The sequence below is a fragment of the Sinohyriopsis cumingii genome, chromosome 15 (assembly GCF_028554795.1).
Source record: "Sinohyriopsis cumingii isolate HCF-2022 chromosome 15, ASM2855479v2, whole genome shotgun sequence".
Taxonomy (NCBI): Eukaryota; Metazoa; Mollusca; class Bivalvia; order Unionida; family Unionidae; genus Sinohyriopsis; species Sinohyriopsis cumingii.
In genome coordinates this window covers 22,680,977-22,695,068 of record NC_142975.1, presented here as the reverse complement: position 1 = coordinate 22,695,068, position 14,092 = coordinate 22,680,977, and the positions used below count along the sequence as shown (strand labels likewise).

Below are 14,092 nucleotides of genomic sequence, written 5' to 3'. Positions count from 1 at the left end.
GTGGGCACAAAATCACACGACCTCTGTGTTCTGATTTGGCAGTTTCTGCCTTGGTAAGACAACCTCCATATCAGCATACAAATCAGATACATTCTTGGCAGACTCAGTGACTTGGCCAACACTCTATCCAGGAAAGGTCAAGTCATTCACATGGTATGGTCTCTTCTTCAAGCTGTATTTGAATCTGCATACTTGGAGGGCATTCAATGATCAATTTTTTTGTGACAAAGTGCAATCATAAGTTGCCCACTTTTGACCCTCCAGTTCCAGACCCAGAATCATAGGCCATAGATGCTCAGTCACTCAGTTGGGAGGGGTTGTGGACATTTGCCTACCCTCACCCAGTCTTCTTACCAAAAATAATCCAGAAGTTATGGGGTAAAAAAAACAAGATAATTCTATAGCCCTTCTAAGATGGGACATGTCTGGATCCTAGGTTACCGATCTACTTGGCTTGATCTAGCGATATATCTGTCTAATAGTATGAAGATTCCAGCCAACCCAAATCTTCTCCAGCAATCACAGATTTGGGTGTTCCGTCACTGCCTGGACGTTCTTCAGGCTTAGCTCATATCAGGTCAGCCCAGCCAAACAATCAATTTAAATCTTCATTTTTGAAGAGAATCACTAGAGCAGGAAGATCCTCCACTCTTAAGGCTTATGAGGGATAGTGGCATATTTTTAGGACTAGTGCATTATCAATAACATCCACTGAGTGCCTCAGTCCCTCAACTGGCTGTCTTTATTTTTGGCTCATCAAGGAGAAACAGTGGACCCCAATTCCTTTCAATGGCTACCACTCTATGATATTGGACACATTCCGCTAGATATCAGGCATGATAAAGATCTATCAGATCATTTAGCCAAGTTTGACCTCACTCGACCAGAATACTCTATTCCCAACTGGATCTGTCATGTTGTTTTTAATATGGCTCAGTTTGAGCCATTAGCCCACACTTCACGAAAGTTACTATCATACAAAACATGTCTTCTGATAGCTTTAGCTTCAGCATGAAGGGGGAACAAGCTACATACTCTTGCCATCAACCAGAACTATCTTCAGTTCAGATCTGTTATATCATTTGTTTTCTTGACAGAACTAGACTTTGTAGCCATAAAAGGGGTTACCGTCTGTTGGTAGTCACAGAGTCATCATTCTCTTGCTGTCTTCAGTAGATAAGTAGGGCACAGCAGCTATGCAATAACCTGTTCTCACACTCAAGCACTACTTGAAATGCACAGAGACAAAGTGTGGCACTTGCAAACGCCTCTCATTTTTTGGGTGAAAGCCAGAAAACAGTATATCAACTCTCAATCCCTTGCTTCATGTGGGTTATTCGCTTTGCATACTCAGAAGTCTCACAATATTCTGGTTGCTTCATGGGATTAGTGCAATCTCTACGAGTCATGCATTCAAGGTAATGTTTGATCTGAGTTGTAGTAAAACTGTTGTCTGAAATGCAGTCAACATTCTTGAGTTTTTATCCCAAAGATTTAGCTTTGTAGAGGTAAACCTTGAATCTGGTAGGTCTGGTGGCAACAGTGACCAGTGCTGTGCAGCTTATGTAATTAAGAGAACTGGTTATTGTTCACATGGAGAATCCAGCCAACATTGCCCAGAAAGATACATGAGATAGAGGTCGGATGCTCAGCATTCCCTCCTCCTATTACATATTCTCCTAACATAATGTGAATGGGGAATGTATTTGAAGGAGAAAGCAAACTTTTATGTAAATTATGTTTCTCCAGGAATAATCACCCAATTACATTATTTACGAACCTTCCTAACCACCCCACCATGTGAGCATCCATGCTAGTATATCACAGCTCAAATAGTGACAACTGGTGGTGGTAAGGGGATGTAATGCACAATAGTTATTGCCCTTTATCTACATGAGATACAAAATGAAGATTTTTAGTCATTTAGTAGGGCTGGATTCGCGAAGTAGCAAGACAGTATTCCTAATGTAATGTTATTGGGTAAGTATTCTTGGAAAAATGTGATTTTCTTAAAAATTTGCTTTCACATCCATCACAAATTATGTTTCTGCTCATTAACTTTTAAAGGACATCCGTAACTTAGAATAAATTTGATACGAGGCTTTACAGTGAGAAACCTAGGTCACTTTTGATTTTCAGTATTTTCAGGAATTGTTTGATACAGTTAGGAGCCCTGTTTGATTTTTAACTTCGCCCTTTTATTTCAGCTTATATGTTTTGAATAACTTGATTGACTGAAAGTGAAGTTGCTTTGAGGCTTTACATTAAAAAACAATATCGTGTTTGATTTTCATTGTCTTCTGGTAAACTTTTACAGAGTTATAGCCCCCACTTGAGTTATAAGTTTGTTCATCATACTTGTAAGGACATCCATGTCATATGCTATTTTCATATTTTTGAGAAAGAAATCAAATCTCAAAATATTGAAGAAAAAACAAGTTTATATTTATAGCAAAAAGATTTATGTTTGTTAATTGACCATTGATAACCTTAGATTTTTTTAATACAAGACTTTTAGTCTCAGTCTCATATACTTTAGACAATTTTTGTGGAAAAAATGTCTGGTTTGTTCTAGTAAAAATCCCCCCCACAGTACTGTAACAAAACTTGTATAGGAGGTTGTGTTGCAAACTTCTTGTGTAGATTTTGTCAATAAAATATGAAATATGGGTGGGTTTGTCAGAAAGAAAAAAATATTTAAAATTGCGTTTACCCCCTTCCCCCATCTGAGTCACTGCAGATCAACACAACAGGGGCCATATATTCTGTCAGGATGGACAGTAGTGCTATATTTGTATGAATTCACACACTTTGATAGCATTGAAGTGCAAGAACTCCCACAAATTAGTTCAGATGCATACAGGGGGCACCGAGTGGCCGAGAGGTTTAAAGAGCTCTCCGTTACAGATCACTGCCATCAAACTTCTGTCTGCATGTGTTCAAGTATAGAATTCGTCCAATGTGGGTATGTGAGAAAGCTTACCAGTAGCTTCTCGTGGGTTGGTGGTTCTTCCCGGGGTTTTCCGGGTTCTTCCTCCACCTTTAATACTGGCTGCCATGCATAGCCTATCATGTGCTGAAAAAAGGCGTTAAACCCCACAACAACAGATTCATACATATAAAAATGTACTTTGCACAGTATCCAGTTTTTATTTAACTTATACAGTATCCAGTTTTTATTTAACTTATAACCCTTAAAGTGCTGGTCGCATCATAATTTGTGTTGCCAGTATAGGTCTTGTAGCACTTGTTGCGACATCTTTTTTCTGGTAGGCTGATGTTTGCACATCCTGATACATGGGCTTGACATGAATAGTTGTTAAACTAAATTTGATTGGTACACTGGGCCCTGAAAAACTCATTTTATCATAGTTTTAACCTTACATCCATCAAGGAAGTTTTTCAGATATGTGTTTATAATAAGGGCCACCTACAAGACTCCAAATGACTAAATCACAGCATGGTTTTATCGTCAGATGACGATCTCATTTCTCAAATACTGGCTGATGATAGCTTTGATGAGAACAATTTTTAATTATATCAGTCTTTTGGACCTTGGGAAGTGTTACTGGCAATAGCAATATGTAATTTTAAACCCAAAATTGATGCTAAATATGAGACTGGTGTACATTCTGGATGCCAAACAGACAGTATAATGGTCAACCAACTAGGTATTGGTATTTTGTTATTACCAATCCTAAATAGAGGCATTTTCAAAGTAGAGTGCAATTTTTATTTCTTTTCTCCATACATTCAGCACTGAGGGATTTTGTAGGAATTTAATATAAGGGTTGAGATAAATTGAATAAATAAGAATCTAAAAATAAATTAAAAAGTAAGCATATTTATTTGATTAAAATATATATATCTGAATGAGCAGACTATCGCATTGATGGACTTGAAACACTAAGACACGTAATGGAACAGAATAAAATTGGCATAGTAGGCAGCAAAGTGCTGATTCCAGAAAGTGAAATTTTGGCAAAGTTCATTTAGTGACAACTCTTCATTTGGAACAGAAATATCCAAGAGAAAAGACCTATGAGATGTGGAAAAATGTACATCACAGCTATAAAGAACAGTTTTGTAACTTGCTCAAGCTAGCTATGCATAGGCCCCTTCAGACAACAGACTGAAAGATGGTTCTCAGTACAGAACAATATTCATGCACAGATAAGGACCATATTAAATTGAGAAACAACAGATTAATGCTTATAGGGATCGTCACCCCATACAATGTCACAATTAAGCACATGGAGAGCATTGGTTGGCAGAAGCACTATGGCAGTGTAGAAATGTATTACCAGATGAAGCACATGCTCATTATATGCAAACATTAAATGACATTAAACATTCTCTTCCAGTTTACTGGTACCAGTATTTTTTAACAAATCATCCCATCTCAGTTTTTATGATAATGAATTAGTAAAATTTGATTAGTGTTGTGGTAAAGCTTAAACTTTTTAATGACTAACATTAAAAAAAAGTGTCAGCTTCATATATGCCAAAATATTATTCAGAGTATTGCTAGAAACAACAATAGTGGAGAGATGTATTTTGGAAAGCTGTAGAAACAGCACTTGTATCATAACCACGTAATGATTTCTTGAATTAATGCTACTTCTTTCTTATGCAGTTTATACCTGTCGAGAAATTTCACAGTATCATTAAAAACTTAACATAACCTACCAAAGTTGAATTGTTTGAGAAAGAATTCATCTTTTAGAAAACATCCCTGATGCTGTAAGTTCTGTTATTAAAGTCTCTCATTGAAAACACATTTATTTGAAGTAGCCATTTTTAAATATAATTTATGATGAAACAGTGTTTGACATGCTGTATTTCTTTTCCTAATTTTATATTAGTTATGAAACAAGGCATAAAAATAAGATGTATCAGTTGCTGAAAATATTTTTTTCTTGAAGAAATTATATAATGTAAAAAGTTGGCAGAAATAATGTGACATTGATTCCACAGGCATTAGTATTTGTCATTACAGCCAGCTGTTATTTAAATTTGCTTCTGTCCCCAACCCAATATTAAAATCACTTCTACTGTCCATAAAACTCCTAGCCAGAAATTATATAAAAATTATATAAAAAAATATGTTTTGTGAGGGGCAATGTTTTTTGAATAAAAACATCTGTTGGTTCGTCATAATTTGTATAATTGCTTCTGTTGTGGATTGTTTGAATTTGAAAGTGCCTCCCCACCAGAGGGTATATGTTTTACTGGAAAAGCCCTCAGAAATGTTTTTTTTCCCATTGTGACATAAATTCATGATGAAACATGAAAATCATGTTAACTTGGAAGAAATGTTGAAGAATATACATACAGATCATACATGGTATGTTCAGTTCATAACAGTTTCCAATACAGCTGCAAGGAAAATTTTAATCCATATCACAGCACAAACTAACAAAAGTGTAAGTGTCAAACCAACTGAAACTGGCCTGAAATTGTAAAACTTGGAAGTATGTTGCATGAGGTAAATATAAATATTATCATGTATTTTTTTCATGCACTTTATTTTATTTATTGATTCATCATATCAATTGTTCTGAAGGAGCCACACCAGAGTACCTAGCAGGTCATTATATTCTCCAAGGAGGGGCCAGTTTCCTGCCTGTCATGGCCCTTGCCCCTCAAGAGAACGAGAGAATACTGGACATGTGTGCTGCCCCTGGAGGCAAAACTACTTATATAGGTAGGTATTTGAAGTAGAGTAATAACAGCATAAAAGTCATCATTGTAATAATTTCATATTGTCATGATTTTCATATTTCCTGAGATTGTGAATGATTTATAACTACATGTTACAATTGATGGTTTCCATGAATCCAAGTCCCTGAGTCTACCTTGTTACAGATTATTAAATTGCTATTTGCCATTCGCTCCAACCATTTTTCATTTTAGTTAAGTCAGTTTATCAGTATGTAATCATTGACGGTTTTTGAGATGATTTTGGTGTTAATCTAATGTTCATTTAATGTGATATTAAAATACAGCCTTGATTACATAATAGTTGATTATCAGAACTATGGAAATATCTGAGTGAACAGCAATTGCATTATCTGAGTGAACATCAATGGAATTATCTTAGTAGTTGAATAAGTGAACAGCATATCTCTCTGAATTCTGACAAAATCATGTAGTACAAATAGTGTCTTTTGACTGTTATACAAATATTTGAAAATATTGTGAACTCTGTAGTTGTTATGAATATAGATTTCATGGCATTATAAAAAAACAGTTCATACTTAAATTCATGACTTTTGCACTGGGCAAGGGGATCTTGTTGTTTTTACAGAAAGATGATTGGTTTGGGTCATTAAATCTGGTTTGGAGCAACTGTGAAATCAGTGAAACTTGGTACCTCAATAAAAACAGTGAATGCAACATATACAAAATGTCCTTGTCAGAACTTGTGGTTGAACACAGAACATGAGAATGTGTACATAGGCAAAGAAAATCAACAAGGTTTAACAAAAAAGATAGTTTTATATATTTCATTGCAGTTGAAAACATGAAGTACATTAACAAAAAAACACAGTTTATAACGTTTTTAAAGCCATTGAATGGTATGAAGATATTGTAAAGACATTTTATGGATTTTGCACATAAAGTACTTTACATAATGGATGCAGTCTGAATGATGAATGCAGAAAAAAGACAAATGTGATGACATTTTGTAGCAGCTAGCAGCAGATATGCCCTGTAGAGCCCTGCACATCTCCTGCATACATGCTAATTATGCTTTTGGCATAATTATGACACTTTCTTTTCACCTAATTATCTTTTATGCTGACCAGTATGTGGATTAATCTTGTTTTAGTAATTTAAAATAATTGAAAAGACAGTAGTAAAAGGTTGTATCATTTTTGTTATCATTTTTTAATCCAACCAGTTTTAAATTTTTTAGTTGCATATATTAATGTACATATTATGGTAGGCATTTCTCTACATCTTTCTTATTAAAATATTTGATGGTTGATCTTGGTTTAGAAAAATTCAGAAATTAAACTTAGTTTCATATCTGTAAATTGATAATAATGGAACATGGAGCTACATTAGAAACTGGTTATACGAATGGGTTATAAGAATTAGAAATGGAGGTTCAATTTGGTTCTTTGGCATGGTTGACAGATGCTCTTCTATTTGAGCCATCAGCTACTATTACAAACATTTTATAGGTTCAGTATTAGGGACAAGTAATGCCAGCTGAAATTGTGTTGCGATGTTAATGTATAACAGTATATATCGATATAACTATTGCTCCCAAACTGACTACCGGTTAATCTGAAAAACCATGCCATACTGATTGTCAGCATCATTTGCTGATGCTATGAGTTTTGTTATAATAAATAGCATGTTGTACATAAGGCTGCAGCAGTTACGAAGATTTCAGAGTGGTTAGAAACTCAACTTTTTCCCCAGTCTAGTCATTAGGCTAACTGAACAGCTGGCAGTGATTTTAATGCATTTAAACTCAGTTGGTGTGTGTTTATTTGCTCTGTCTTTTACATCTTATTATAACAGGATTCAGTTTATAAGACATGTCATTGCTGAATGTATCAGTTGTAGTTGTAGTTGTTGTAGGGTTTAACGCCATTTTTCAGCACACGATAGGCTATACATGGCGGCCAGTATTAATGGTGGAGGAAGAACCTGGGAAATCCCCAGAAAGAACCACCGACCCTCGAGAAGCTACTGGCAAGCTTTCTCACATATCCACATTGGCCGAATCCGAGACTCGAACCCATGCAGACAGAGGTGAGATGGCAGTGATCCGTAACGGAGAGCGCTTTAGACCACTCAGCCACTCGGGGCCCCCTGAATGTATCAGAAAAGTTTAGTAAAATATACTTGTGACCTTCATTATGATTCCAGCTTCTGCATTTATATATAAGATGAAAAAGTACTGCCTGAACATTTGCATGGCATGTTTTTGTTATCTACAATGATATGGAATTTATGCAGAAATGGCTTACAAACTTGAAATGATGTTTCTTGATAGTAAAATGTTACTAATCCAATGATCTGTTTACAAACATGTGTTTCAAAGGTAATGTTGCTTAAATAAATTTTGATCAGCATTATCAATTAGTCATTCTGACGTGTACTTTGCACCAAAACAAACAGATGTGGAAATGTATCATTTAGTGAGCATTGGTAATATCTGCCTCATGCAAGTTTATATACATTTACCAATTTTGTAAACATTTACAGGCCTTATTTTGAACAGCTGTGTTTCATCTTATTTTGAGAAGAAGAATAAAAAGCAAACAGTTGTGTACATAGCCAAGTAGAAATGAGAATTTTGCAGCTTAAAGATGAATAATGACCAACTTTTACAGATGGATGCATCTCTGTGGCCAGACTGACAGTAGCCCCACCAGAATAGCTCATGCTATCAATGTGTCTATAGCATACTTAACAATTTATAAATTCATCATCTTCCTAACACTGAAAGCCAAAGTGTGTCTAAAGTCTTTGCCTGCTTATTGAAGGCTTATTCAACTATGACTGACAGTCAGCCATTATTACCAAGTAACACATTTGACTGGTTAGTTCACTTTCATAATGCCAATTAGTATGTCAGGTTAAAAAAAATAGTTCCACAGTTAGTGTAACTAATAGACAGCTATGGTTAAAATATTTGTACTGATAAGAATTGCTTGAAGTTGATATGTTACTACTACTGTTCAACAGTCCATTACTGTAACAGACATTGCAATATTTTCTCTGTATTTTTTTATTTATCTAGTCTTGAGGTAAGTCAAGTACCAAATGCACTTTTGACACTGTATATTTTATAGTACATTTCAGGACTATCATTTTTGTTGTATACTCCATGGTAGTACAGTACAATAAAGGCCCTGCTTTTTAATGGTTAATATTGTTACAATTTTAAGAAAGATTGAATAAAATGATGTAATGCATTACAAGTAGAGTCGATTGGATCTTGTTTGGTGTCCCCAAATATAACTGGTTGTCCCTTAACATAACTGAATATAAAAATTGTATCTTTTTGTTATACTTTATTTGTAAGCAGCAGTACATTTACTTAGTATGTTCCTATTATTTATGGCTTGTCAACTGATAAATCGGTGATGTTCAGCAATCAAATGCTACGTAAATTGAGCAGTGTATGCAAGGTAAGTTAAATTTAGAAAGAAATTAAAAATATTGGTTAAAAACTCTTTGTTCTTTCTACTGAAGTTTTTAGAAGCCATTGCTGGTAGAATAAGTTATGATAAAACAGCAATTTTGTTACTTGTATGCAGTGGAGACTGAGGTAGAAACATTGCAGCAGCAATGGAATGCCAGCATTTTGTAGACAGAATACTTGTGATTTTTTTTTAGTTTTAGGTACCGATGTAACCTTGCTCCATGATGATATGTTGAATGCAGTCTTGTTTTTAAGATATAGTCTGATGAAATTTATTTGTGGAACAAGACTGCTGATACATAATTTGGAGTTTGAAGTTGCTAAATACTGCATTTACTTCACAATTTCCAACATCTGTTCATGTTCATTGGTGTCTTATATAACACATTAAGAAAAAGAGCTTTACAATTTATCAGCATTTATTTTTTCATAAAAAGGGTCCAGAAATGGCCCTTATAAAACACATCTGCAGATTATGTTGGCTTTGCAGAAGCATTAACATATACGTCAGCATCAGAGAAAGCCAGTACCAATGGAGAAACTTTTAATAAAAGTAGGTATTAAATGCTCAGCACAGTACATTAATCCTGCTTCAGTAAATAATTGATATTGTATCAAGGTACATAAAAATCATACATCCTGAAATAGCTGAAATTGTATCAAGGTATGTAAATCAGACATCCTGAAATAATTGAGATTGTATCAGAGTACATAAATCATACATACAGAAGTAATCAAGATTGTATCATTTCCCTTGGTATAGGTTTTTGCCACTGAAAGGACTGATGGTATTAGAAAATGAGATTTAAATCAGCAATGGGTTGAAGTTCGTTGGGGAGGAATTACGTTTTGATTGGCAGTGGGCAGTGTAATTGCAAAGTTGACATAGCTTTTTTTTACTGAGACTGGTGCCTGCATTAGAACTTGAAGAAATCTGATCATTTGAATCATGTTACTAGCTCTAAACAAAATTCAGATGCCCAGGGCCCAGATAAATACATATCTAGCACCTCCCATATTGTGAGTGAATATCCATTAGGCATGTCATAGTCATCTAATTTTTTTTAACATAACCTTAAATGCATCAATAAAGTGCAGCATTTTTATTGTTAAGATCATGAGAGATGCCAGAAATCATGAGTTAGGGATTCAGGATCACTTGGTTATTCCCTGAGCAATTATATGTACATGTATATGAAGTTTAGGGAAAAATGGTCCTGTTCAGTCAGACTCTTACATAGCAATGTGAGAACTTTACCAAATAAATATCCTTACAATACTTTGTTGGGTCTGCTATCGATGCTTCAATAAACATGATGAAATGACTCATTAAATTAGAGAGATTTCTTTCTCTTTAAATTTGCCAGGACATAACATTCTGTAATACTTTTTAGGCAAACTTCAGTTAAAAGTTTCAGAGGATATCATTGGACACGCACCGTGGTAATTGTGAAACCTGGTATCATCTTGTTGTGAGAAGGAAATCAGCATGCATGATATCAAATTGTTAGCTGAAGAAATATTACTTTTCCAAGATTTAAGAAAACCATGTTCTTGCATCACAAGTAGAACTTTGTTTTTACCAGACCTTTATTTAAGAAACCCTTATGAAGCCATATGAAAATTTGGCTGAGCGAAACAAGAGAAGATTGGGTAATGGATTGTCAGAAAGGCAGACAGATAGTGTCACAATATCTACATTACCTTTAAAAAGATCTCATTACAGGATTGTATTTGGCAACTGTTACCAGGACCATAATTCACATGTGGATATTGGATTTTGAATATTTTGGCAGTCTTGGTTATGTTAGGATGTTGTGTATGTTGATTACTTATAAAATAATTCCTAAAGACCATGCATGTAATATGTTTTGCTCATCATTATCTATTTGTGAGTGGATTAGGCTCTCATGAATTCCACTGATAGGTCAAACTGGCAGGTTATTTTAGTTGTGTCTCTGTATGCAAGCATAAGAATCTGTTCGGTTAAATGACTCATTTACATCTTCATCTGCTTATATGTTTCAATTTCACCATCATGCTTATTTTGAGTTCTTCCATTACTTCTTGCTATAGCTGCACTAATGAGGAATACAGGCATGCTGTTTGCAAATGATGCCAACAAAGAACGTGCTAAAGCTATCGTGGGAAATCTACATCGAATGGGAATTACCAATACAGTGGTCAGTGATTATGATGGAAAACAGTTCCCAAAGGTAAAGCAGCTGAATATTCACAATGACATTAAGGGTTTTGTGACATCAGTTTCAAGTTCTGGTCTACTATTTTTTTGATGAGCGATACATCATGGTGCCATTTACCAGTTTTGATTGCAATTTTCTTAATATTCAATGAATACAGGTAATTTTGGCACATTTTCTTATAAAACAGATGGGTTCTATGCTTGACTCTGTGTTATAAGCAGGTTCACAAGTTATCAGGGTACAAGTTATCGAAGGAGTGGTATATCAAGGGTTCACCACATCCATTGTAGACCTATATGGTAATAACTCATCAATGCATTACTGATTTCTCCTTGTCACACCTCCAACATTCACCTAACCATGTTAATATGTTGCCAACTATATAACTTAGCTGCTATCTTAGTCTGATTTCAACTATGCAGCCTGGTTGCCAACTATGTCACTTGTTGCCAACTGAGGCCCAGTTGCCAACTATAAACTAAACCAAACTGGCTAGTGTACTATATAGAATAACTATCAGTACTAGATTATTAAACTAATAACTAAATTTATCCTATAGTCGGTACACTTTACATATAGTGAGTGCAGTTTAAAATTTTTGATATTACAACATCTTAACATATCACTTTATGTGATTCTCATTGGTCCAAATAAGCCCATGAAATTCTTACCCAGTAACTCTGCCTTCTGGAATTTTTTGATTTTACTATTTACTGTCAACATTTTGACAGCCATTTTTCAAATTAATTCCCCTAAGGAAATTGGGAAGAAAAACGGTCATGTCTGTCTGAATATAGCCAATTTAACCCACAGGGGCTTGTTATGGTGGCGCTCTACAGTTTCGTATTTTGCAGAGGGTTAGGATTTTAAAGAAAAAGAATTTCCCCAGGTTTCCTCACTGGTTATGCTGGCTATTTAAAGAAGACCTTGTATATCTTAGGTATAATTCAAAGAACCTTTAATTCTCTTTATTTTGGTATATGATTGAGGGGTGTAATATGGGTTATAGAGTATACAGCTTGGCCTTACTCCAGATGTGCACCTTTCAAAAAAGTGCTAGCTCCACTTGGTCATTTTCACTTCCTGAACTTCAGAGGTAAATTGTATAAAAAAGAGCTGATAACTTTTTTTACATTTTATATATTTGGTAATTTATTCATTGCACTTTCAGAAGCTGGTATTGTCTAGTCTGACAAAACTCATTTTCCCTGTTTTAGTAGCTTCTTCAGATAGTGTACTTTAGACAGATTCAGGCTGATTTTTTAGCACAAGGGAGCAGTCATTTTAGTTAGCAGTGTGTTTAAATCATGTACAATTTCCAAAAGTACAATATTCAAAGAAATATCATCCACATTACATTAATGTATCATAGAGGTATGCCACCATTGTCTCCATTGTGCATATTTTAAATGCAAACAGCTTCACCTTACATACATCACTCTCTCAAAAGTACATAATAACTGGTGAGCGCCCCCTATACCATGTATAGCATATAATGCACTGAAAGATGACATAGAACCCTAAGCAAGAGCTACAACAAATAAAACCAGGGGTATTGGTCAACTTATAGTGGGGGCCCTGAGTGGCCAAGTGGTCTAAAGCACTCACCATTACGGATCACTGCCATTTGACCTCTGTCTGCATGGGTTCGAGTCTCGTGCTCAGCCAGTGTGGGTATGTGAGAAAGCTTGCCATTAACTTCTCATGAGTGGGTGGTTCTTTCTTGGTTTTCCTGGGTTCTTCCTCCACCATTTATACTGGCCACCACATATCGCCTATCTTGTGCTGAAAAATGACAGAACTTGATCCATTCACAACATATTTATGCAGTAAAATAGCTCACATGAGCTAATGTTTCTTATGTGACTCTAACATTTCTCTATGTCTGCTGTAGTCTACTGTTCCAAATCAAATAATTCAAATCTGTTCACAAATGCATTACAGTAAATCTGGAATTTCTGCATCCAGTAATCATCCTTTGACATGAATATCCCAATAACTGGAATATTTAATAATGCAACTGACATGCTTTAGTGTTAATATGGATCATCTACCCTAATCTGTGTTAAACTATGTGAAATCACAGCCATCGGACATTGTTTTGATAAAAGATTTGTCTGTGTAAAATATTCTGTTTATTCAGAAAGACACATGCTCTTTGATTCATAGTTTGTAAAAACATCTTTCAAGTTTTAATGGTTATAGAACTGCATGTGGGATTAAATTTTTGCACAACAAATAAAAGATGCATTGTCTGAGTTAGAGTGAATGAAATTATTCCTTCTTTCTCTCTAAATTATTTATATTAAAATGAAAACTTTGTGATAAGGGCTGTTCCATTAAAACATACATGGGACTAGGTCAAGGCAGTTTTGAAATTGAGTAGCCACCTAAGATGTGATTAAGGCCTTCAGGACCCACTGACAGTATTACTGAACAACAGAATCACCCACTGATAGAACATACATATATACATACATACATACATACATATGCAAACCCAAGTGGATGCAAACAGTAAATATATTTTGTACATGAATAGATGAAAAGGGGGGTTGTTGTATAACATTACAACTGAGAAAATATTACCAGATTATATTAAAAATTGTTTATTTTTCACAAGTTTTTGTAAATGTCATTGTTGTGGACATTTTACATCATGTAGTTAACAATTTATATTGGTATGATTACTCAGAGATATATTTTTTAATTTGTA

At 34.9% G+C, this 14,092-nt stretch overlaps 1 protein-coding gene across 1 annotated transcript in view; it reads left to right on the top strand.

Annotated features, from left to right (window-relative positions):
- LOC149781403 (28S rRNA (cytosine-C(5))-methyltransferase-like) overlaps positions 1 to 14,092 on the top strand; it is a 122,676-nt gene that overhangs the window by 61,867 nt on the left and 46,717 nt on the right. The window contains exons 12-13 of the mRNA XM_089935500.1: positions 5,567 to 5,707; positions 11,249 to 11,388. Of these exons, the coding sequence (XP_089791626.1) occupies positions 5,567 to 5,707; positions 11,249 to 11,388 (281 nt within the window). The remainder of the gene's footprint in view (positions 1 to 5,566; positions 5,708 to 11,248; positions 11,389 to 14,092) is intronic.